Source organism: Ambystoma mexicanum, chromosome 8, assembly GCF_040938575.1.
Source record: "Ambystoma mexicanum isolate Mex_15411 chromosome 8, UKY_AmexF1_1, whole genome shotgun sequence".
Lineage (NCBI taxonomy): Eukaryota > Metazoa > Chordata > Amphibia > Caudata > Ambystomatidae > Ambystoma > Ambystoma mexicanum.
This window is the reverse complement of record NC_090929.1, coordinates 500770390-500792557: the sequence shown is the minus strand read 5'-3', so window position 1 is coordinate 500792557 and position 22168 is coordinate 500770390. Positions and strand designations below refer to the sequence as shown.

The 22168-nt window shown below is 44.9% G+C and overlaps 1 protein-coding gene across 3 annotated transcripts in view; it reads left to right on the top strand.

Moving 5' to 3' along the window:
* The window catches only part of GNB1 (G protein subunit beta 1), an 805062-nt gene that overhangs the window by 374489 nt on the left and 408405 nt on the right, over positions 1-22168 (top strand). For all 3 annotated transcript variants that reach the window (XM_069610167.1, XM_069610168.1, XM_069610166.1), the window contains exon 5: positions 1272-1335. In XM_069610167.1, coding sequence (XP_069466268.1) covers positions 1272-1335 — 64 coding nt within the window. The remainder of the gene's footprint in view (positions 1-1271; positions 1336-22168) is intronic.

Here is a 22168-nt window from a genome sequence, read left to right as displayed (position 1 = left end):
AACAGCAGAGATACCGGCGCCCTCTACTCGCGCAGGCTCAACGCCGCAAGGGCGGCTGGGGCGCGCTTTTGTGCCTTCACTTCCTGGTGGGCGGGGCCAGCAGGGCTCACCGCGGGAAGAACTCCGCACTCAAAGTACAGTCCGAGTGCAAAGGGAAGGCAGGTAATTCCTGCTACGATTTGTCTTAACAGTTAATGCTGGTCACTGGTCACTTGCTTCACCCAGAGCAGCCAAACAGCAGAGATACCGGCGCCCTCTACGCGCCCTCTACTCACGCGGGCTCAGTGTATTTTATAATGAGAGAAAGACTGGTCATTTACTTAGTGGTGCCTGGGTGCTAATAGCCATAATGCATTTAGCGCTCTAGCCAATTATCTTGGATCCCTGGCTATTACCACCTGAATGTGCCTCCAAAGTGGCCTTAATCACAAACTATTATAGCAGCTACCAAACAGGACCATTAGATCTACCCCATGGACAATCTTTTGGAAAAAGCTATGGCTCTTGACAGAATATCAAATTTTAAATTCTGTAAATGGTACATAATGTTTTGTTAGCCCACTGACTCTTGAAATTCATGATACAATGCCCCTTACCCTCCAGGGCACTTGGATGGAATCAACGTCATTGCATGTCCGAGTTGCCACTGTCTACATCTGAGGAAGAGTACAAATGAATGGAACAGAATCATTAAGTGTATACCACTTGTGAAAAGAGGCTGATCCCTAAAGTTGGAAGAAGCTAAAGCATTTTCTTTATCAAGCAAGACCGTTTTCTGATACTAAATCGCACAATTCCAACCTTCTGTGTAGTTTGTCAACTTAGTGATAAAGCACTCACTGTCCTGTGTCCTGTTGTCCAATTGCCTAAAACTGCTTCAGTAGGGTTGTGCTTGTCAAAACACAGTAAATATGCAAAATATGCCAGATAACAATTTTTATCGGTAAGTAGCTTTTTCCTTTACTGCTGGATAACTGACAATTCTGTTATTGCAAGAGCACTTAACTTTGAGGAAATAAACAATGCAGTTTGTAAATGTTGTGCTAGGTGTATGTCAGGTCTCAGCCACTCGGTTGACCAGATACCTTGGCATATTTTTACAATTCAACCCAACTCAACAAAAACTGAAATGCCATTTTGCTACTAGCTACAGTTTCCACTTAATTTCTTTTAGATTCTGCGGGTTTAGCAAGTCATTGGCATTTGGAATTGTTGCATTTTGTAGAACTAATAACACGATCAAATGTTTTTCTTTTTCCATCTCCCTGCAGGCTGCTAGTAAGTGCCTCCCAGGATGGCAAACTTATCATTTGGGACAGCTATACCACAAACAAGGTGAGTGAGAGCAGCTTGTTGCTTAATTATGTCCCCACTGGAAAGGCAAATCTAAAGATAGTACAGTTTAGTTTTATTTACTCAGAACAATCATTTCTGATCAGAAGATAGTGCTGTTAAATATGATATAACATTTATAATGTGCCTATAGACAAGTGTTTCAAGGCATGATGAGGCAAGGGAGGGGAAAAGGAGGGAAGACTGACAACGATCCTACTATGCCAGGTGACATTGAGATCGCGCATGTGCAGGGGAAGGGGAAAGTGCAGTACATAGGATAACAGTGAAATAAAAGTGCGGCCAGCAGGTGGCAAGTGCCGACATCAGGGGTCAAGTGCTGGTAGGTGCTGTAGGGATACAGAAACAGTCGCAGAGTACAAGGGTTCCCCGGGGGGCAGTGCAGGTGTGCAACTGGCAGGGAGGTGGACCTGGGCCCGATATCAGAGGGTAGCCAGGTAACCAGTGCTGTTTCAGATTCAGCAGGGGAGAGGAGGAGAGAAAGCAGAAACAAAGAGGAAGGTCTTGAGGTGCTTCCGGAGATGGTTCTCCTAAAGTTTTAGAGAGGCAGGGAGGCTGTTCCAGAAGGAGGCCCCAGCAGAAGAAAGATCTACCACCAGCTTGCTGCTTGGAGAAGACTGACCCTGAGGGAGTTGGAGGTGGATGAGCGCAGAGCTCGAGAAGGAAGATATTTAGGAGGTATTGAAGTCCCAGGCCCCAGAAGGTCTTGTGGACAATGCAGAGGGTTTTGAATTTAATCATCGCCGCCCCGCCACTGGGAGCCAGTGCAGAGATTTCAGTCCTGGAGAGATACGATCCCTGGGTTTAAGGCCAAGTCTCTCAGTCCTGTTTTGGATGAGTTGCAGAGGGCAGAGAGCAGAGGCAGGCAGATTTAGAAAGGGGCTGTTGCAGTAGTCCAGCCTAGAGAGAACCAGAGCTCTGGAGACGGTGAGTTTCTGGGGCAAGGAGAAAAAAGGAATGCTTGTTCATTCTTGCATTTTGAAGAAATGTGCCAAAGTGTAACTTCTAACATGGATCCTCTATTTTCTTACGAAACTCATTCACCGCGAAAAAGCTATTGTACACTTTAAAGCTTACATAGTCAATTGTAACATTACATTAAATGTCAGCATGTGTATGTGAAATCCAGAAACCAAGGAGTCCCCATAAATTAGTTTATACACTTCTAAGGAAGTTTTGTCGGCTCCCTTGGAAGAAAGTAGGTTTTCTAATTGGACCGTGTCACACCACTTGTTCCAGATACTAGCCGCCATTCCATATCCCTCCATTTACTCCCACACCGTATCTTTTCCCTTTGATCAATTAATTCTCCCTCCGCCATGGCGTTTACTTTTCTCAAAGGGGTCAGCAGCGCAGTGTTTATCTCCTCAATATAGGCCTGTCTCAGTCTTCACACATGTTTAAAGGAAAACATTTGTATTTTGTAACTGAAAGATCTCGCTCCTTCCCAGCTTATTGGGAAAGGCCTGCACTGCAGCAGACTAAAGTGTGCTTAAGGTGACTCATTAGAGCAGCAAAATAATTTTAGAATAAAGACTGGGTACTTATGCTCCCCTCTGTAAAAAGCCCACTGTGACCGTCATTTCCTGTTCTTCACCTAGTAGTCCAGTCTGGGAACTATTATATTATTTTTTTCTTTCCAATCCTTTTGAATATGGTCCCTTTACAATTGTCAGCCCTTTATTGTGACCCTCTTAAATTGGGATGGAGTTCTTTCTCTGAAGCCTTGCTTCTTGCAATTTTGTGAAGGTCATGAGGCTGGGATTTTCTAAACCTTTTTACTAAACTCTTTTTACTAAAACCTTTGTTCTATAATGTTTAAAGTTCTTATTTATCACCAGGAGTGCATACCCTGTCAAAGGGTTAAAGGTGAACATATGATGCATGCTCCTTTTTCAGCAGTCGATTTGCAAGGGGCCTGTGATATGCCTTGGGAACCTGCATCTTGTGCAGTGCTGTGCCTTCTGTGCAGGAATCTCATTTGAGGTACCTACGAAGCTACTTAAATGTGTAGGCCAGGGAAGAGGTTTAGTGCCAGTCATGCAGTTCATTTTAAACAGACTGATCTAGGGAAGAGGGTATCCACACAGGGCATGTTTATCAGAATCTTCTGTTTCAGCAGTCTTAAATAAGGGGGAGATGCAGACTTTAATGGAGCAGGAGCTTCAAGTAACTTCTGTGTGTCGGAATTTCCCTCTGTCCAGGAGTTGCTCATCGTGACCCAGGAACTATTAAAGTCCAGCCTCATGAATAGAGTGCCAGAAAGATGCATGCTTTTTATCTGAAACTGGCATGCTCCCAAATGCATTCCTTGAACCCATCTGTTGTACTCTGTTGCTGACTGTTTCTGTTGAATCCGGTCTCTGGCTACATTTTACCTGTATCACTTTTTGCGTACCCTTTAAATTGCTTGCCATATTTTTTTCTTTCCGCTTTTCAATCTTGCTGCCACGTCTCCTTTAGTCTTCACTTTTTCCTAATGCCGCCATTACATCTGTTACAGCAATAATATTGGTTTCTGTCACTTTATTGCCACATTCTTTTATGCTCCCGCCTAATTTTCTGTAACAAGACCTTGCTCACTCTTTCTCTCTGCTGCTCAATGAGGCGGGTATAAATGGTATACATCAAATCAAACTTCCAAACGAGATGGTGTGTGGCTGACAGCGTGATATTACCTGAGGTGCAGAGCTGAGCCCGCCAAGCCATAAAACCTGCTCCTGCTCGCTCAAGCTGAGCAGATCGTGCCTGCAAGCAGGCTGTTACCACTGTTGTTGCTGAGAGTGCCTGGCTGTGGAGGCAGATCTGCTGCTGAGCTCCCTGCAGGCTCTTCTGATGCAGGTCGATTGAATGGGAGTCTGCATCGTGGGTCTCCAGTGTCTGGATCGCTCATTGTTTTTAGTCCAGCTGGGAGCCTATATAGTGGGGCAGTGGTGGAGGTCTGACTGGAGGTGGAGCCGATCAGCTGACATCTCCACATAGTAATCAAGGTAATCCAATCCTGCTCTTTAAGGTTACTACTACTGGCACGCTGCTACCTGGCATGGGACCCTTCCTCCGAATGGCAAACTACTATAATGTATAACTATCTAACCATCTACAACCGACAGTTTCTACTAATTTGCAATCAATTGATCAAATGGTTAAGTGAGGTGACCAATAACAGCTTCTTTTCTACTTTAAAAATGTAATCCTTAATACTCCAAAAACATTTCCGATCACATGTAATAGAATGGAGAAATCCCTTATCTGGGGTTGATTAGACAATGAGTGTAGTAATGCTAAAGGAGACTTGCCTTGTTCCAGCTCAACACCGACCAAAGCTGAAATAACTATTGACAAGGTCACACTCTAAAAGAATGATTGTTACTAGGAAAAGAGACTGGATAGGAATGTGTGGGAAGAGGTAGCCAAATCAGCATCTGGAAAAAAAAAAACACCAAGAAATTCTGGGAACTGTTGTCTTCTGGCCCCATTGAAATCGAAAAGGGATTCATTCATCAACTGTCACAGAAAATGACTCGCCCAGTCATTTTAGTTCCCTATATGGTATGCCATGTGAGCAACCAAGAAATTCCATAAGTTTATGGTGAAGCATCAGTTACAGATTCTGAAATATTCAGATACAACACTTATTGTATTTTTACTCAAGGATGTGGCAGCTGCCGTTCTAAAACAGAAGCCTAACCATTGCCCGGAGCATAGACTGTACAACTGCTGACCTTGTCCGAACACAAATTGATCTATGGGCACCGGTTCTGACCACCTGCTTTAACATAAGCAAGTTAAAGTCCATACCAAATTCATGGAAGTCCGCAATTACATATCCAATATTCAAAAAAGGCCTAAGGAGTTTTTTCACATCCTATGAACCAATTTCACTGATAGATTGTTATTAAAATATTTGGAAGAGCTCTTCTTGCTAGACTGGAGCACTGGGTACAGACCAAAGAAATCCTTTCTAATATCCAACTGAGCTTTAGAGCAGGTGTTGGTACGAATGGGCAAGCACTAAACTTGTACGTGATAATTGCCAACTCCTTGTACTTGTAACACTAACCAATGTATCCGTCTCTTAGGGACCTGATGTCATGATGCCTACCTCCAAGGAGCCGAGTCCGACCCAGCAACCCCAGAGGCAGGCATCATTCCCCCCAGGGAAGTGCCAGCGGGCCCAAGCTGGGGCCCTTTGGACACAGTCCTGGCGCCTTAGGCGCCAGGCTCATGTTGGACCCCTGTCCTGGCGCCTTAGGCGCCAGGCTCATAAAGCTAGACATGTGTTCAAGTGTTTCAATGTGCACTTGCCTGATGCAGACCATGCTGCTACATCCAGGCCCTCTTGAGGCCTGAATGGAACTACTTTACCTGTGGGACTACTTTCCACCTGGGTGTGGTCGGGGAAGGATACATACCTGATCGGTGGAAGGATACATAACTGGAACTTCTTCCAAAGCTATTTAAACCACGCCCGATTAGCAACTCTTGCTTCGCGTTGTTCTGCTCCTCGCAGCTGGACGCTCACCGTGTCAGCTCCTGCATCTGGACTTCAGCCACGCCTGTCAGCATCTTGGGTCACCTGCAAAGGGAGATGAGAGAGAATTGGGGAGAAAGAAGACCTTACCTGCTAAAGCTGTATCACGGAGACATCACACCGACGATCCTGAAAGGGAAGACATTTTTAAAAGCATTTCGTTTCGATCGCTGCAGCGTTGCATTTCACTCACCTTTCCTGGGCACCTCCATCTTCAGCAGCGATCATCCGGATCCGCAGCCACTTCCCAGTGCCTAGAGAGAAAAAGACAAGAACACAAGGTGAGAGAAGGAAGGGAATAGGAAAAGCTCAGTTTCCTTCTAAGACTTACCAGTTGGGTCATTCCTGTTTCATTTCGGGTCCTGCCGCTTCCTGGCATTCCGGACCCCGGCCCCTATGGGGAAAAAAGACAGACATTGAATGAGCGAATGCAAAGACATTACCCGAACGCTCATCCAGAACTCACCTGTCATTTATTGGAATTGCACGTTTTACTTCGGGTCGGCGCCATATCTCCGGCATTCCGAACCCCGGCCCCTAAGGGGAAAAAGACATAAGCGTTAGCGCTTGCTGCAATAAGACAATGAACATTATTATTAAGCTTGAACTTTTGAACTTGCAATAGAACTCTTACAGCGCCTTACCTGAATAGTCAAGCTTATTTGAACTTCCATCAAACCTCAATCCAGTAAAGTAACTGGGTTTCAACGTGCCCCTGCATCAGAAGCAGGATGGAGAACTCATCCTTCCAGACCCTAAGGTGAGACTTCACGGGGAATCGTGGAAGGGTATCGTGGAGGGTTGGAAGGAAGTGGGAGGCTTGAGCATTATTCCGTCAGTAGGTAATATTCCCTTTTCACGCACAGGGGAATATTCCTACGAGCCAGAGAAGCCAGAGTAGAGGGGCCCTACCTGTCCATCTTCAGAGTCCTGCGCTTCACCATTGAAGAAGCATCAGCACTCGAAGCCAGACCTGCGCCTCCGTGGGAATCAGGTGAGCGTGACACCTGAGCACCTTTGATAAAGTGAATTGAACAAAGCTTTGGTCCGTACTCGGGTTGTTGAATTGTCCCTGTGAATTAATCAATTTGTTGCTGAGTGTCCATTCCTATGCGATGGCATGTTTGAGCAGCAGGGATCATGGTCACTGTACTGAATTTTTTTAAGGTGTTAACAGGTGCCCGACGGGATTCTGTATTGACCCCATTGCTCTTGTCCCTTTAAATCAACGGGATGCAAGAACGCTTGCTTGAATATAGCAGTGATACCTCAAAATAGGTCCTACAAAATTCCCATATTAGCTTATGCTGATGATATTGCGCTCATTGCCCCTGTACTCCTCGTGCACGGAAGTATTTGGTCCCCACCTAAACTGAGTATGTTAATGGTATGAACTTACAAGTCAACATAGTGTAATCTGCTATGGTTTGCCATCTTTGTAAAAGAAGAATAAAGTTTCCCACTATGTTTAGTAACATAGTAATCCCACAGGTTCAAGAATTTGATTAATTAGGTATTCGATTCTCTACGCAATTTACGTGGCAGTGCCACATTTTTAAGCAAAAGATCCGATGTAATACATTCTTTTGTGGCGTAGATTGCTTCAGGAGAATTTTAAAATTCCAACCACTTAACCTTGTATTTTAAGTATACGAAAGCAAGACAACCTCTGTTGCCAAGTAAGGATCTCCACTATGGGGATGCTCGACGGATCCTGACCTAAAAGTGGCAGAAAACTTTAAAAATATACTTGTTCTGCTACAGTCTGCCTCCAACTTTGATGTTCACCTAGAACATGGGCTTGAGTATTTGATGGACGATTTGATTCTACAGACGATGTACCATCATCTCTGCCTAATGGAGTAGCCCAAAAGCAGAATTATCGCATATAATCCTGCAAAATGACCAAAAAAGAGGCAGATACAATCCTGTGCCTAAACCACGTTAATTTTACTTGGCAAAAATAAATGCAGCAAATGCTTTTTCTGCACCCACTAAGCTAGATTCTACTACTGTAAAACAATTAAAGGCTTGCCTTTCCTCTTACATCAAATATATGCGAGAATTGGTGGTGACATGTGTCCATGGTGACTGGTTTCCCTTTGTTTCTGGAGGACATGATGGGGCTTTGGTGTGGTGCCCAGTTTAACTCAGGGGCAATGTGTTTTGGTTCCTGATGCTGTTCTGGGTGGAGGATTTCGGGTCTTGGCTAGTGTGTTCGAGTTAATCCTCTTTAGCAGTTTGCTTATATGAGAACCAATCCCATGGCTCCCCTGCTCTTGTGGTTCGGTGTTGTGGGTGCTGCAGGTGCTTATCTGGTGCCTGTGCGATGTGCCGAGTTCCCACTATAGGGGTTGCTACTTCCCCGTTGGCACTTGGGCTAATTGTCCATGCCCTTCTGGGCCGTTGAGGGGGCGTGGGGGCTTTTGCAGTACAGTTGGTGTGTGCTAGTGCTTCGTCTGGTGTGGCAGTCCCAGTGCCTCCATTACGTGTCCGCCCCTCAGCCCTCCTCACCTTTAACTTGTCTGCTGCCACCTCTCTGAGGCCGATTAATCCACACGCTATGTGGGAGACACGGCCCCGTGTTTCCTCCTGGTCAGCGTAGCTTCTGCTTCCCCTCCGCTCCCATGTGCGCTTCCTTCTGTCCGTCGGCCCTCCACATTGCGGGCGGAGCTCGAGCTTGAGTTCCCCAGCGGGGCTGGAGTAGAGTCACGGGCGGGTGATCCCGATGGCTCTCGGCTGCTTCCTTTTACCTCCTTCCAAGTTCGATGAGCGGGGCTTCCTTCCTCCACTGCGACGTGCGTCCCACGCTGACTCTCCCTCCAATGTGGCTCTCTGAGATTCGGCGTCGGCCTGCTTATGCCTCTGCTCACGCGGGCGTATAATAATCCCTCCGGTTTCGGCTTCCCCCGATTTTGCTGTTACGGGCAGCACCCGCAGTGGAGGCGGCCAGCGTCACTGTCACAGCCGGCGCTGGTTTCAAGGTTCGGCCGCCATCTTGGGTGCGGCTAGAGGTAGGAGGGGGACCAGGTCGAGCGGGATCTCGCCTGCTCTGGAGGTCCAATTCGTCTGCAAACTTATTGGACCATGATAAACCCCGCTTCCGCTACCCTCGTGGCTGCGTTCCTCAGTCGAGGGTGGCTTTAGAGCCAACGAAAAAGGATCAGGATATGGCGCCTCGGCCGGAGCTCGGCAACTCCGCCTCTTCTCACCATGAGATCCAGGCCACGCCCCCTTCCTCCAATGTCGTTATATAATATGTCTATCCCATTTATCGTTTTCTCTAATATTCTGGACAGGTGTCTTATATTATAGGAGTTTATTGCTTGGCCCCAAAGTGGTATAAATGATTTTGCTATGTCCTCCGCAATTAACCCTCCCTCCTCATCTCATCTCATCTCGCCTCGTCTTGGTCTTGATCTGGATAGTTTGGCTATGACGGCTGTTTTTGAAAGAAACACCCCTGGATACAGAATCCCTAAATAACATGTACCTCCCCATTTTCTAGGCAACCAGGGATAAGCTTTTTCTCCACATATGAAATACAGGGTCACCTATATACACTGGTTCTTCCTCTCTCTCGAGGATTGCAATGTTCATACACCGGGTGTATGTCCCTACTGAATAGGAGCCTTTTTTCTTTAAACAAAATGGAACAGAGCGTGGACTGTAATTTACTGCATAGGGGGGGGGGGGGGCACTGTATCTTTATTTCCTTCTAGGTTCATATGAAACGTAATTACAGATGATTTATATGGCACATATAATCTATCTTTTGGTGTGACTGCTGGTCTTATTAATCTTGCTTTGGTAAATATAGAGCAACCTACAGGTTTCATTACCGCCTCCTCGAATTCATCCATATTTGTTCTATCTAATTGACCTGTTTCACTCTTATTCCATTTCCCATAATACAATGCACTTAAGGATGCGTAACATGCAGAATTTAATGGCAATGGCTGCACATACGAACCTATTCCCTTACCACCACACACCCAACAATTGTTTTTTCTCAGAATTGAGTGGGTCATATTCATTATTGGCAGTAGTTTGTTATTTCCATATCCTTCCCTATGCCTCTCTTCCATTGGGGACAGAGTATAAGTAATTACATGGACCAGGCTTTCAGTAGCGGAAATATTTCTAATTGGCAAGAACACTTCTAATGGGTGTATTTCTTCTAAATACCATAATATCAATAATGTCATTACCGGTGCGATTATACTCATAACACACATGACTATGGTTAAGATCAGCATACAATTCTTTCGGCACTGTTTTTTCGGCATTCTTACAGTCTGTTTACTACATTATCAGCATTGGTGCACGAGGGGGCAGAAGCTGGTGCAGGCATTTTTCTTGATTCTTATTCTCCAACAATGTTCGTCATGAATACCTCTTACCGCTGCACTTGTTCGAATATTAGTAAGTTCAGGAATGTCAACAGTGTTTTGCCAGTTCTCATCAGCCTGGATTGCTATACGTTGGGCAAGATTTATCATGTTTCTGCACATTGCTCAAAGAACTCCAGAGCAGTTATCAATTGCCTTCATACCATATGAGCCCCTCTTGTCCGTGAGGGGTGATCTACACATGGATTTTTCAAAAATGGCACCGGGGAGCCGCGTTCTTGAGCTGTCGGATTTGCACAATTCCCACGCCCCTCTCCCATAGGCCTCCAGTTCCCACTTCATCCGTGATGGGAAACAGAGGCAACAAAGATCAATAAAATGAAGATTTGATCACTCCTTGTTCCGAGGCCGTAAATTATACCGTCTTACTCCTGGTACTGTGTGATCAATGAATAGTGCGGGTGCACTTCCGGACTCAGGCTCATTGCCAACCTGTGGCGCAACAATAAGTGGTGGGCGCCAAAGTGTAGATGCAGGCTTGGTGTCAGCCAGCAGTGATGCAGATTCTGCTGGGCAATGTTGGGCACTCTTAGCCCTTTCTCCTTTATAGCAATCTTTCGAGGCGTTGTTTTTTCAGGATCAGACAGATTTTGTGACAAAGAGCTGGCATCAATTACTTTCGTTTCTGGGGCCGCTGACTCTTTTGTCTGGATCGGTCAATTATTTCAATGGCGATGGGACCTTCTTCGCATGTGTTGCATGTATCCATGCCTTTTTACCGTCCACACGGATTGCAGTCTGTGTTGCCAAAAGGATTTGGTAGGGTCCATGCCACCTGGGTGCGAGCAATGACTTTCTCTCAAAGTTCTTCACCAAACATTCCCCTGGCTGCAGCGAATGCGCCGGACTAGTATATCTGATGGGAAGAGCCTCCTGCACCTGCTGATGAATCGAACGCAATTTCTGTATTAACAGGATACAATATGTACTGAGCACAGTATACTCGACTTCTCACAATCGCCTTGGCTGAGGCGCACACCAAACATTTGCTGGCCTCCCCATCACGATCTCGTAAGGGGAGAGCCCAGTCCTTGCCTGCACAGATGTGTGCATGCACAATAACACTAGGGGCAATGCGTCTGTCCAACGTAACTTATTCCCCGCACAGATTTTGCTAATTTTGGCTTTTAATATGCCGTTCTGGCGCTCAACAAGGCCGGCACTCATGGGATGTCTGGCGCAATGGATTTGTTTTGTCAATCTGGAGACCTGCGCAAATCTGTAGTACCACTGCGCCCACAAAATGCAGGCCATTATATGACCCGGGGCAGGCCAAACGGTGAAAAGTACTCCTTGAAAATCACTTTTGCAGTGCAGTCCTTCAATGGATATGCTTCCACCCACTTACTGAACACACATACAACTACTAGAACGTATTTAAAGTTTTGACACCTTTCCATTTCTATGAAGTCAAAATGGATTACCTCGAATGGCATAGAAGGTGGGCCAAAACTACCTGTTGGTGTCGCTCTCCCCTTCCCTACGTTGTGTTGCAGACACGTAATGCAATTCTGGACCAGTCTTTCTGCATTTTTCTTTGTGTGTTTTGCCATACTGTGGGTAAGTGCTGGACTATCTCTTTTTGCACCAATGTGTGTGGGACTGTGGGCCATTGTGACCATCGCTTTTACATAGGAGTTGGGCAGCATCCGATTTCTACTTTTCATGTCCACCCAGCAACCTTCTAGATCTAACTCTGCGGAGCCCTCAGCCCATTCCTGTATTTCATCAGCAGTGGCTTCTGCCTGCATCAAAGCGCAGTCGCAATCCCATTCTCTATCATGCAAGGCACCTTCTCTGACGGTACTGTTAACATCTTGGTATTCAAATCAGTAGCAGTTTCCTTTGCAATCCTGTCTGCAAATGCGTTTCCCTCTCCCAATTTACATGTTACTTTTTTATGCGCCTCGCATTTCACTATTGCTACGCGCTTTGGACACAAGTGCAGACAGCAAACGTACAATCAAAGGCCCATGTTGAATTCTGGTTCCATGTGATGTCAAGAAACCCCCCTCAGCCCAGAGTCACCCAAAGTTATGTACCACCCCAAAGGCATATTGGCTGTCAGTATATATGTTTACACTCAGATTTTCAGAAATTTCACATGCTCTGGTTAATGCTATTGCTTGTGCGGAGTTGTATGGGATTCTTTTACTTTCTACAATACTTTTGTGTTGTGATAGCATTGGCAGCAGTTGATGTGCCATCAGGTAATTTGAAGCAGGAGCCATCACAAAACAGTTCTCCATCTCGCTCTTTCTGTGGGGTGTCTGTTAAATCAATTCTTCCTTTCGTTTCTTCCTCAGTATCCATTAAACAATCATGGGGAGGTGATTCACTCTCACCTAGTTCTCCATTGGGTAGTTGCATTAATTCTGCAGGATTCAAAGCGCTACACCTCATAATTTGAATGTGTGGTGCAAATAGGACAATTTCATATCTAGTCAATCTAGCAGACGTGAGGTGTCGCGTCTGCGTTCTATTTAATAGAACGTCTATGGCATGTGGCACCATTAAAATGAAGGTGTGCCCCAGCACCATTCCTTCAGTTTGTTTCACTGACGCAGCAGCCGCTGCAACAGCTCGCAAACAATGTGGTAACGCGCAAGCGACAGGGTCCAGCGCGAAAGAAAAATAACCGCATGGTCTATTTATTCCACCTTGTTCCTGTGTCAAAAAAGCCAACGCGCAGCCTTCATTCTCATGCACAAACAATCTGAAAATGTTTTCATAGTTTGGTGTGCCCAAAACTGGGGCGGAGCACAATGCAGTTTTGAGTTCAAATGCTCTCTGGCATTCTTCATTCCATTGCAAAGACATCACAGCTTGTCAATGCCACCATTGATTTCACAATCATTGCAAAGTTTACTATCCACTGCCGGCAATAGGAAGCCATGCCTATTATGGCTCTGACTCCTTTCTGTGATTTTGGAATAAGCATACCAGCGATACTCTATTCTTTCTGGTGTCAGTCTTCTCCCCCCTTTTAAAGTAGGTAGCCCAAATAAGCCACCTCCTTTTGACAATACTGGACTTTCTTCAAACTAGCTTTATGGCCATGTGATAAGTGTGACAATAACAAGACAGTACTTTCTTCACACATTTTCTCTGTATCCGCAGCAATTAATACATCATCTATATATTGTAGTAATACGCAACCTGCCAGTAGTTCTAACATATCTAGCTGTTCTTTCAATGCCCTGCTATATATACTCGGACTCTCTGTATAGCCTTGTGGAATGCGCGTGAATGTGAATGACCGCCCTCCTAAAGTGAAAGCAAACCGGTATCTGCTCTCTTTGTGTACTGGGATGCTGAAAAAAGCATTTTTAAGGTCTATCAAACTAAAATATTCTGCCGAGGCGGGTATCGTGGTCAAAATCATGGTGACGTCTGGGACCAATGGGAATTGAGGGTCAACCACTTTGTTCAATGCGCACAGATAAATTCTGAAACGATACGGTAGCTCATTACCTCCTTTCTTATACACCGGGAGAATGGGGCTGTTACATGTGCTACCTGTCGTTTCTTCAATTACCTTCTATTTTACCAAATCTGAAGCAATACCTTTCAATGCTTTCTCTCCCTCCATTGAAATCTTGTATTGAGGAATACGTGGCAACGTTACTCCCTCATTCAAAACAATTTTTACTGGCTCTATTTTCAAGCATCCCACATCATTGTCATTCATTGCCCATATGCAAGCTGGTACTTCACTCAACTCCCCCCGCCAAAGGTTTGGACAAAAATTCAGTCACTGGTATATTGTGTCGAAATTGTCAAGAACACCATCAGGAGTGCAATGGATAACTGCACTCAGATTTTTCAACAAATTTAATCCTAAAAGATTCTCCCCACAATTTTCTGTTAAGAGAAATGGACAATATTCAGTTAATGGACCTAATGTTACTGGTACTGATTGGGACACTGGATTGATTATGGGTGTACCTGCTGACCCTACTGAAATATTACTTTGCCCTGACAGAGGTATTTCCGGAACCAAGTGGTGGTCTATTGAGCATTTTTGCACACCTGTGTCTACGAGAAAGTTGTGCTCTCTATTCCCGACTTTAATTTCTACATAGGGTCCTTTTTTGATTCACGGGAATAGACCCTGGTTCCGACCCCTGTCTTGGGCTGTCCTATTGGGGAAACAACGCATCATCCGATGTGTAGTCGCCACAATAATATGTATTGGGTTGTGTCAAAAATGTTTCCGCTTCTGCCTTTATTTTGCCCACTCTGATTTTGGTTAAAAGGAACCTGACTCTGTTCTTGGCTCTGATTCTGAGTGCCATTTCCTTGATTATTCTGGTGTTGCTGCATATTATTATTTCTACTCTGTCCATTTGTTCCCGGGTAGCCCCTGTGCGGTCTTCTCTGACCAAAACCATTCTTATTTTGCAAGTGTGGACATTGCGCTTGCCAATGACCCTCTTCTCTACAATATGCACACTGATTTAATCCCAGAGGCCCTCCATGCATGTTAGAATTACTTCTCCCTTGCGCATTCCCTCTCCCTCTATTGTGTCAAGTCACCTGCTGAAGTAACACCCTCGTTTTCAAATTTACCCTGTCCTTTGCCTCTTTCTCTTTCTGTGTTCACCCTATTCTCATAATACTGGGCCATATGCAATACTTCACTCAATGATTTTGCTTTTCATGCGCTTTCCGATGTCATTAAGTTTTGAATTGGAGATATTAATCCTCACATACTTAACAAATAGTCTTTTACCTGCCTCCGTGCTTACATCCTATCCACTAAAATCTGTACACTTCCTCAAATCTATTAAAATAAACTGTAGATAATTCATCTTTGTTTTGAACACATGCAGTTAATTTGTCCCATACAATTCTTTTTTCTGGAACGATTGTTTTCAGTTTTTGTATTATTCGTCCTGGTAGCGCTGCCATATTTGGCAATGGTTTCTCGCGTGCTTTTCTATCCTTATCCTCTTTTGCTAGATTTTCCCATGTGGCACCATAGGCATCATCTACTTTCCTTATTTGCTTCCATATGTCAGCTGGTAAAATTACTGGGAATATTAAGTCTATATTATTCGTGGTAAAAATGGACGATCTTAAATAAGACTATTATTTCCTTATACAATCCTGCCGGATTCTTCCTCAAATCAGGAATCGTTTATTTTATATTATTCACCTCTTGTCTGGAGAATCTGGAGAACGGGACATGTACATACTGTGCTGTATAATGAGCTTCCGTTACCTGTGCTGATTACCTGATGCAGGAATTTCTACTTTCGTCACAAAAGTAGGTGGGACTTCCCTCATAGGAAATACTGCACTTACTGTTCCTCCTCCCTCCTATGCAATACTATTCCCAAATCAAGTGATGAGGCTGTTTCTCACGTTCTGCATTCTATTGCTCTTTTATATATTGCCATCAATTCGGGGGGGGGGGCTAGCTTGTTTATTGTCTCTCTGTCCTGCAAATATTCAACCATCACCTGCAATGCTTTTCTCTTCATTGGCAATGTGTATTGAGCAAATATTTCATGCACTTCCATCGTAGGAATACTAGGATCTGTAATCCATTGTAGCGCCTCTCGTACACATTTTTAATTTTTCACTCGCCTGTTTTGACGGCAGAAGAAATCGCCACTGCACATATGGTACCGCCTCTTTCCTATCCCTTCTTATCTTTGCCCCTATACCCCGGCATGGCAAACATTTCAGCATATGCATCAAATTCATTTTTAAATTCAAAAAGCCTGTCCACGTGTTCTTTCATCTCTTCCTCTCTCACTACATCGTGCCAAAGCATTCAAATCCTGCAACTTCTGCGGCGGTACCATTCCAATTACCTGCTTCCATCTCTCCATTAAATATTCTCCCATGCATTCCAACAGTACCTGTTTTTCACCAGTCTTTCTGAAATCATACATCGAATCCAGCGTTGGTATTTCATTATTTCCGTCTATATACATCTCTGCCTGTTCTTTCAACTCCCGTTTTCTCTCCTTGCTGACCGCACTACGGGTTACTCTAGTGCACTCACTTTGTGCAATCCCCTCTCTCCCTCCATCGTCTTCTCCTATTACAGTGAATTCAAGTTCAATGGGCAGAGGGGGGGACGAGGGGGAAGAGGAATATCTTGGGAGGGAGGTGCGGATGGAACAACCGGAACGGGGAGTGGCTGCTGCAGCGCTGGAGTTGCAGACCTTGGCGCTGCTGACTGTATGATCTGTGGCTGTACTGGGATCTGAGCAGCTGGGAGGGGCCAGGCAACTGGAGGGTGTTGAGCAATAGGCACTGGTGCAATCCTTAGTCTCTCTTTTTGGGCGCACTTGTCTTGTCTCAGTTAATATTTTATTTATTAACTCATCTTATTAATGCAATTCTCGTTGAGGATATATTTTGTCTACCCCCAACTGACCACATCTCTCACTTTCTCAAATTATCATCCCATTCCTTTTCATCCTGCTCTTTCTGTTTTTGCGCGCATTTTTCTCCCTGCTTTTCCAACGAAGCATGGCTTCCTTCCTCCAATCTCTAATGACATCAAATGCCGCAGGGTGTGTTTTTTCTCAGCAATAGTTTCCAAAGATTGTCTACTGCAGTGGAAAAAACCCACTAGGCAAGAAGACAATACCGCATGCATGTTTTAACCTTACCCTGGGCATTTGATTTTGCAAAACCAACCCTCAACCAATATCAGGGTTATTTAGTATCGGGGCACGACTCACCTGATCAGCAATTCGTACTTCAAGACGCAATTCGTCCATATACAGACCCAACTAAGAATCCTCTTGTCTGCGTATCTTGGCTCACTCTGCCTCGTTTCGGGACCCTCGCCTCCTTGTTCTCTAGCTGAACACGTCGATCAGGGATCAGCTGTGTACAGATCTGCAAAGGAGTCTCGTCACTTTCACAGTGGTGCCCTGAACACCTCTTGATCCCAGCTCGACCGTCTCGTCCTCGCTTCGTTTTCTCTTCTCGCCGCCTTTATATTACAACGTACATGATGGAACAAGTGGGGGAGGGTCCCTATTTGGGTGCCATTTTGATAGGGCCCCTAGGGGACCCTTGCGTATGGAAACAAGGCACAATCACCACACAAACTGATATGCCAGACACGAGTTTCAATTCCCAAAAGCTAGGGTTTATTGCAAAGCAAATAGTCTCAGTTGGCCAACTGGGTCTCACGTCCCGCAACGTGTGTCTCCAGACCCTGAGGGATGCAAGAGAGCAAGCATAATACAACAGTTACATATATACAAAACAAACATCTCACTATCAGTAATGACATGTTCAACACCGCCCATAATGTATTTCCTTTGAAATGGATTCAATGATTGACAATTGTGACAAATATGACACCTTCAGAAATTCATTTAGCAACAGTTTGCAATCTGCGGACTTGCAGACATGATTCTTTGTTTTAGAGAACACACTGCTCTTGTTCTTTCAAGCAAGCTGTGTGCAGGGGAGAGACACATTCCAGGCCTTGCTATCTTCTATTTGTGTGCTAGGGGTCAACTCGCTCTACAGGGCTCAGTGAAAGGGGGCCGTAAAAGAGAGCATAATTCAAGCCATCAATTGTTCGTTCCTACCATTTCTGTCAAATCAGTGAGACTAGCTGGCACCTGCGTAGTGATTAAATGCCTTGTTGCTTACTTCCAAGGACTTATGAGGGAGGAGACCGGGCATTGCTGTCTGGATTGCCTGCGTTGTTTCAACATGCATCTTGTGGCCTTGCTCTATGTATGAGCAACAATGAAATAGCCGAATAGAATAAGCTTACAGCAAAGCAGTTTGAACAGAAAGCAAGAAGCGAAAATTAGACAAAATGGTGAATTCTATTCCATCAAAATGGACGCACTTTGGTGATGCTCATGAGTCTTAACTGCATGATGTGGTTGGTTTTCGGCCAACAAAATACATCGCCTATCCTATAGGAGGGTAATTTCTAGACTCACAGGTGATCCAGGGTGGAGTTGGTTGTGGGTGTGCCTGCCATGTCTAGGAAGAGGGCTGCTTTACAAAATGTTCCAGCTCTGTCCCAGAGGAACAGAATATTCCCCGGAGTATGGAGGAAAGGGGTCAATACAGTAGTTTCAAATGTTCAAACTCATTTTCTTTAATTGAAGTAAAGGAGTTGCTTAATGGTAAACTGACGACCTGTGGCATTTGGTGAAAAGAACAGTTTGAGACCATCCTTAGCAAAGGTCTACTATAACAACCAACAATTTGGCAAACCTCACTTTATCCATTTGTACCTTTTGAACATGACCCTTTTTTGCTACGTATAACTAAAGCGGACATACTCCAAATGGCATTTGCACACTTCCCTGGTAAAGTTGTCACTAGCACACTTCAGTAACATTATACGGCTTGAACCACTTTCTTTTCACTCATTTTTGAATAATAAGCCATTGAACTGAACTTGACCAGAAGTTGCATCCCATCAAGGATTGCAAATTTAAAGTTATGGTGCAATACTGCTCAGCTCTGCAACTAAGCCTCGTCATCCACAGAACGATGTATTGGCATGCTTTATAATTAATACCCCAAGGTGTCGGCAGTGTTCTAAGAATTAATGTTTGACCTAAAGAAACCTAGAAGCTTTCAGAAAATACTTGAGGAGGGCGATGTGTGTATGTGTTGGGTTTTGTATAGAACAAACCTAGCTGTAAATCGGGATACAACAATGCAGCAGTTACAGTATTATGGATACAATTCAGTGATCTGCACAGGTGTTGAAGGGGGATGTGTTCTTTTTTTGAGGGCCAGTGAACGTACGTTTGCTGATCGCCAATGCCAAATTTAACAAAACTGGACTTTTTGATGCTTCTCTTTGATTAGCAGCCAAAGGCAGGTACTGCAATTAGGACACACAAAGGAACAGGTTGGGAGGATTCGGAATACACTAGAGTGATCTGGGACGGTTACAGGTTAGGAGGGAACATTGATTCGATCTTGACTAAGGTCTTCAATGCATTTGAAGCTTTTTGAATTTTCACGCTGTCCGACCATCCGGAATGCGCAGTCGCTGCGTATGTATCCGCAATTCCCTGTCTTGCCACTTTCTGCTATGAAAGCGGCATCAACGTGTTTCTGTTCACTTCAGAAGATCCCAAGGCATTCAACGCCATGTCACATTGACCATGTTTTTTTGTTTTTGTCGGTGTACTATGTTTTTGGAAAAGGAATGGGGATTCATTTCACTGTTTCCCTCCAGGATGCCACCATTTGGATAGTTGGTTACTTTGCTTTTCAGTGTTTACAGTTTCCTATAATCTGGAGAGAATGTCCACGAAGCTAAGAATCGCTATGCTAGGTAGTCCACTGCATAAATTAATAGGTGCCCAGTTGTGCTGCAAAATGATATCTAACCGCTTGGGCTGAACACTAAAATAAGAGCAACACTAAAGGTGTGGGAAGCCGAGGGGCGTTAATATGAAGATTCCAAATGGCCTGGAAAGGACTGGGTTTCCAACCGGTTCAGCAAAGGGAGTATGCCTTCTTATCTTAGTCAGTGACTGCATCAGCACAGGCCGGTTTTATTTGTATTCAGTATGCCCCCTTCCCCCTAACTGAACAAAGTGAGTTCATGACTGATGGTAGAGTGACACACGACAGATATACTCTTGTACACAATATACTACCATGAAGTCGTGGGCAACTGGTATATCCCTTGCATTTCTTGCCAATGTACCGCTTGATGCAAAGTGCAAGACTGCAACTTGGGATTCATCAGATACTTTAACAAAACACTATTTTATAGATATATGCCAATGATCTCTGCCTTAATGCCAGTAAGACTGAGATACTACTCATCGGCACTCCCTCCTTCCCTGCAGCTCTCTGGCCGGCCTCTCTTGGCCCTCTTCTTGCTCCTACCTGCAAGGCTGAAAACTGTGGGGTCATCTGAGACTCCACACTTTCTCTCATCACATATCTGACGTCTCTAAGAAGTCACACTACCAGCTTCACCTCTTCAGAGGTATGCTTCCTTTCCTCTCCTTCCCCCAGAAGCTCACTGACTCTAGAGCCCTGGTTCTCTCAAAGCTGGACTACTGTAATAGCCTCCATCTAAATCTACCTGCCTCTACTCTCCGCCCTTTGCAAGTCATCCAGAACAGGACTGCGAGACTTGTCCATGGCCTCAAGCCCAGGGACTGTATCTCTCCAGGACTGAAATTGCTACACTGGCTCCCAGTGGCTGCGAGGATTAAGTTCAAAACCCTCTGCATTGTCCACAAGGCCTTCTGGGGCCTCGGGCCAAAATAGCTTCAACTCGCTCTTCCTAAATATCTTCCTTCTCAAGCTCTTCGCTCATCTACCTCCAACTCCCTCAGGGTCTGCCGCTTCTCCAAGCAACAAGTTGGGGATAGATCTCTCTCCGCAGCAGGGGCCTCCCTCTGGAACAGCCTTCCTGACTCTCTGAAACTTGAGGAGAACCATCTCCGGTTCTGGAAGCACCTAAAAACCTTCCTATTTGCCTCCGCTTTCTCTCCCCCTCTACACTGTTAATATTAATGTAACTGCAATGAATCTGGAAAGGGGCCACTCACCTATCCCGGTCCATGGCCCCCCCTCCCAGCCCTTGTCTGCACTTATCTTGCACTTGCCACCAGCTGGCCCTTATTATTTATCTTGTTTCTAACTAACCTGTACTGCACTTCTCCTCTCCCTTTCCCCTTTGCACTTTTCCCTTCCCCTCCACTTGCGCGATCTGAATGACACCTGGCCTAGTAGGATCGTTGTCTGTCTCCCTTTGTTCCACCCCCCCTGCCTCGTTGCGCCTTGAAACACTTGCGTATAGGCGCGTTATAAATGCCATATCATATACTGAACAGCAGACTCATGATTGGGACAAGCAGTGTTAAGAAATGTTTAATGTTCCTACCACCTCCCTGAACAAATGCTCCTTACTGATGTATCTGTAGCATGGGAACCTAAACCAGATACACAAGCTGCAAGAGACAAACCTTGCTTTTATCTATTTTATTTTCATGAACCCAACCTCCACGGTTACTGGATAAATGGGAAATTAAGTACGACTCCAAGGAGGAGTGTGCATCTAGACATCCAAGGATAATAGTGTTTCTAGGGCTTGTGAATTTTCTTCAATTCGCACGTTATAGAAATAGGGTGACGTATGACACTCTATAGTTAAGAGAACACCAATTTGCATCGACTTTCACAAAATTCTATTCCTAATCACTTTGGGCTGGCTTGATGGATCTGCCTGAAATTTTACCAGAAACGACCCCTCCAAACTGGACATTTTGGGGAAACTTAAATGGCTCAACAGTTACTGAGCAGATAAAGAGCTGTTTTCGGAGTACTCCCATTATTTTCCGATAGACAAAAAGGTGGCTCAACTGAATGTGCACATAACAAACGGCTGAACGGGTTTGTGCCAAGTAAGAAAAGTTGAGCATGAAGCATTGACTGTGAAGGGTATGCCCCAGTCCTAAGAACGTTCCATAGATCTCCCATGATGCATTGCAGCACTGGGGTTTTCCCAATTGAAAAGCAGTTTTTTTGTTCAGTTTGAGATTACCACAGTAATACTGCAGGAGCGCGAAAAAAAAAGTGCTAAAAATGACATGTCGAGGAGGTAACTGCGTGGATTGACATCTGGGTAGAGTTGAGGACCAGATTATTTGTGCTGCTTGGGGGTGACAGGAGGACCCATTTTGAGTCAAATTGTCTTACTGCAGAATTCCCGTGGGAACAGCCATAATGCAATCGGAAAAAAGTACATCAAACGGAACAGTGGGGAGCACGCAGGAGGATAAGGGGGTTGAAGCGATTTACATTGGAGGTGGAGAACCTAAAACGAAGGAGTTGGCAAACGTGTAGCATGGCATTGGAGGCGAGGAAGACTTTCATTATCAAC